The 2,476-nt window shown below is 49.6% G+C and overlaps 1 protein-coding gene across 1 annotated transcript in view; it reads right to left on the bottom strand.

Moving 5' to 3' along the window:
• Nucleotides 1-1,932, bottom strand: part of SULT2B1 (sulfotransferase family 2B member 1) — a 35,162-nt gene extending 33,230 nt beyond the window's left edge. Inside the window, exon 1 of the mRNA XM_015567959.1 lies at nucleotides 1,846-1,932. Within this exon, the coding sequence (XP_015423445.1) occupies nucleotides 1,846-1,932 (87 nt within the window). The remainder of the gene's footprint in view (nucleotides 1-1,845) is intronic.
• Nucleotides 1,933-2,476: the final 544 nt, after the last annotated feature.

Below are 2,476 nucleotides of genomic sequence, written 5' to 3'. Positions count from 1 at the left end.
GATGTTTCTATCTCTCTCTCTCCCTCTCCCTTCCTCTCTGAAATCAATAAAAATATATTAAACAAACAAACAAACAAAAAGCCTTGAAACATAGCGTTGAACGAAAAATGAGGGACCCAAGGGCATCTGTCCAACTATGGGAAGTTCAAAGCCAGGACAAAGTGGCCTATAGTGTTAGAAGGCGGGTGGCGGTGGCCCTTGGAGGACTGGGTGATTGTGGGTAGAGGCAGACCGGGGCTGGTTATATATTGTGCCCACTTTGCAGAATTCATCGAGCCATTGCACGGCACTCATGTGCGTTTTACTTTAAGAAAACACTCACTGAATGAATGAATGAATGAATGAATGAATGAACAAAGCATTAAAGGGGGAAAAAACTCTTCCCATGAAAACAACTGCTTTTAACAAAAGGAGGCAGGGGGTTGCGCCCAGTGAGGTCGAAAACCCAGTGGCTTGCAGGCCTTTTCAGTTAGTTCCTCCTTGTCTGCCCAGTTGACAGATGAGGAGACTGAGGCCACTGAGGGCTGCGACTTGCCCAGCAAGCTCCAGTGTCTTTCCTGAGGGCCTCCCTCCCCAGCTGCGGAGCTCTGTGGGATGGGGGCTGAGGGCGGGGGGGTCAGGTTGGAGCTGAAGGACAAAGCCAGAGAACTGTGCCCTCTGCCTGGGGTCCCGGGAGGGCTCGGGGAGCCTGGTGAGGCTCAGCCAGGGCAGCCAGGGTTCCCAGAGGGGAAGCCGGCCTGTGCTCTATGGTCTGCTGGTGCAGGCCCCCTTGTCCCTGGCTGGGGCTGCTCCCCAGGGAGCAGGGAGGGAGGGCTGGTCACCTCAGAGGGGTGGGGGTGGGGACTTTGCAGAGTAACCAAAGCAGTACAGGCGTGAATAAGAGTACTGTTCTGGAGCTGGTGTCACGTGCTGGGAGTCTGGCTGAAGTCGCTCTGTGCCTCAGTTTCCTCAACGGTAACACGGGGTAAGAGGAGCAGCACCGTGCCTTGGTTAACTGTATAAACCCTGGAGCCAGCATGCGTGGCTTTGAAGTCTATGTCCCAGCAGCTGTGGGCAAGTCGCTGAACCTCTCTCTGCCTCGGTTTCTTCATCCATAAAATGGGAATAATAATCATCATCACCTCCAGGAAAAAAAAAGTGCTTAGAGCTGTGCCTGGCACGGAGTGAGCACAATATAAATGCTTGTTAGTTTTTAACAGTAGAGCTAGTGGGAGGGTTTAATGTGTCAATAGCCGTAAAAAAGATTGGCTCATGGTCTGCAGCAATAAATCAGGGCTAACGTTATTATTCTACTCAAGACAGAGGCGACACTGGACATCGGGTGAACCCAGAGGCGGGGCTGCTTAGCACCGCATGGCGTTTGGCACTTAGTAGGCCCTCATCACCTCATAATGACTTTATTGTTCGGTGACGCTATCAGGTCCCCCATAGGTTGAGCCCGGACGGTAGTCTTAGTGATGTCACCGGTTGCCAGGCAGATTTAGTCCCGCAGATGGGCGCTGTGAGGTCATCACCTCCAGGCAGATTAACAGCTTAAGGGCCTGGGCTCTCTCTGTGCCTCTGGCAACAGCTCACACTTCTTTGAGCCTCAGTTTCCTCATCGGTCCCATGAGGAGAAGGCAGTTTCTACCTCCTGAGGGTTAAAAGGAATAAAAATGCGAAGCGCCTGGCTCCTGACAAATGCCGAGGAAGCGGACGCTGGGTTGGCCGCCAGCGTCAGCTCAGCCTTTGATCTGCAGACAGACAGCTCCTGGGGGAAATGTCCTCCCCAGTTTACAGGAGAGCGACACCGAGATGCGGACGAGGAAACGATCCTGTGCCCTTCAGGGGCGCCTGGGTCCTCACTGAACGCTTAAGCGAGCCGTTACCATCTCCAAACCGGCCCGAGCCACAGTCCAGGCAGCCAGAGCGGGATCCACAGCACGGGGACATGGCCCATGCGCCATCAGTATGTGGCTGAATGAATGAGTGTGTGATGAATGAATGAATGAATTTGTGTGAGTGAATGAATGAATGTGTGGTGAATGAATGAATGTGTGTGAGTGAATGAATGAGTGATGAATGAATTAATGAATTTGTGTGAGTGAATGAATGAATGCGTGGTGAATGAATGAATGAATTTGTGTGAGTGGATGAATGAGTGTGTAAGTGAATGAATGAATGTGTGATGAATGAATGAATTAATTTGTGTGAGTGAATGAATGAATGTGTGATGAATGAATGAATGAATTTGTGTGAGTGGATGAATGATTGTGTGAGTGAATGAATGAATGTGTGATGAATGAATGAATGAATTTGTGTGAGTGGATGAATGATTGTGTGAGTGAATGAATGAATGTGTGATGAATGAATGAATGAATTTGTGTGAGTGGATGAATGATTGTGTGAGTGAATGAATGAATGTGTGATGAATGAATGAATGAATTTGTGTGAGTGGATGAATGATTGTGTGAGTGAATGAATGAATGTGTGATGA

Source organism: Myotis davidii, unplaced genomic scaffold (assembly GCF_000327345.1).
Source record: "Myotis davidii unplaced genomic scaffold, ASM32734v1 scaffold464, whole genome shotgun sequence".
Taxonomy (NCBI): domain Eukaryota; kingdom Metazoa; phylum Chordata; class Mammalia; order Chiroptera; family Vespertilionidae; genus Myotis; species Myotis davidii.
The sequence above is the reverse complement of the archived record's forward strand: the minus strand, read 5'-3'. Positions and strand labels throughout refer to the sequence as shown.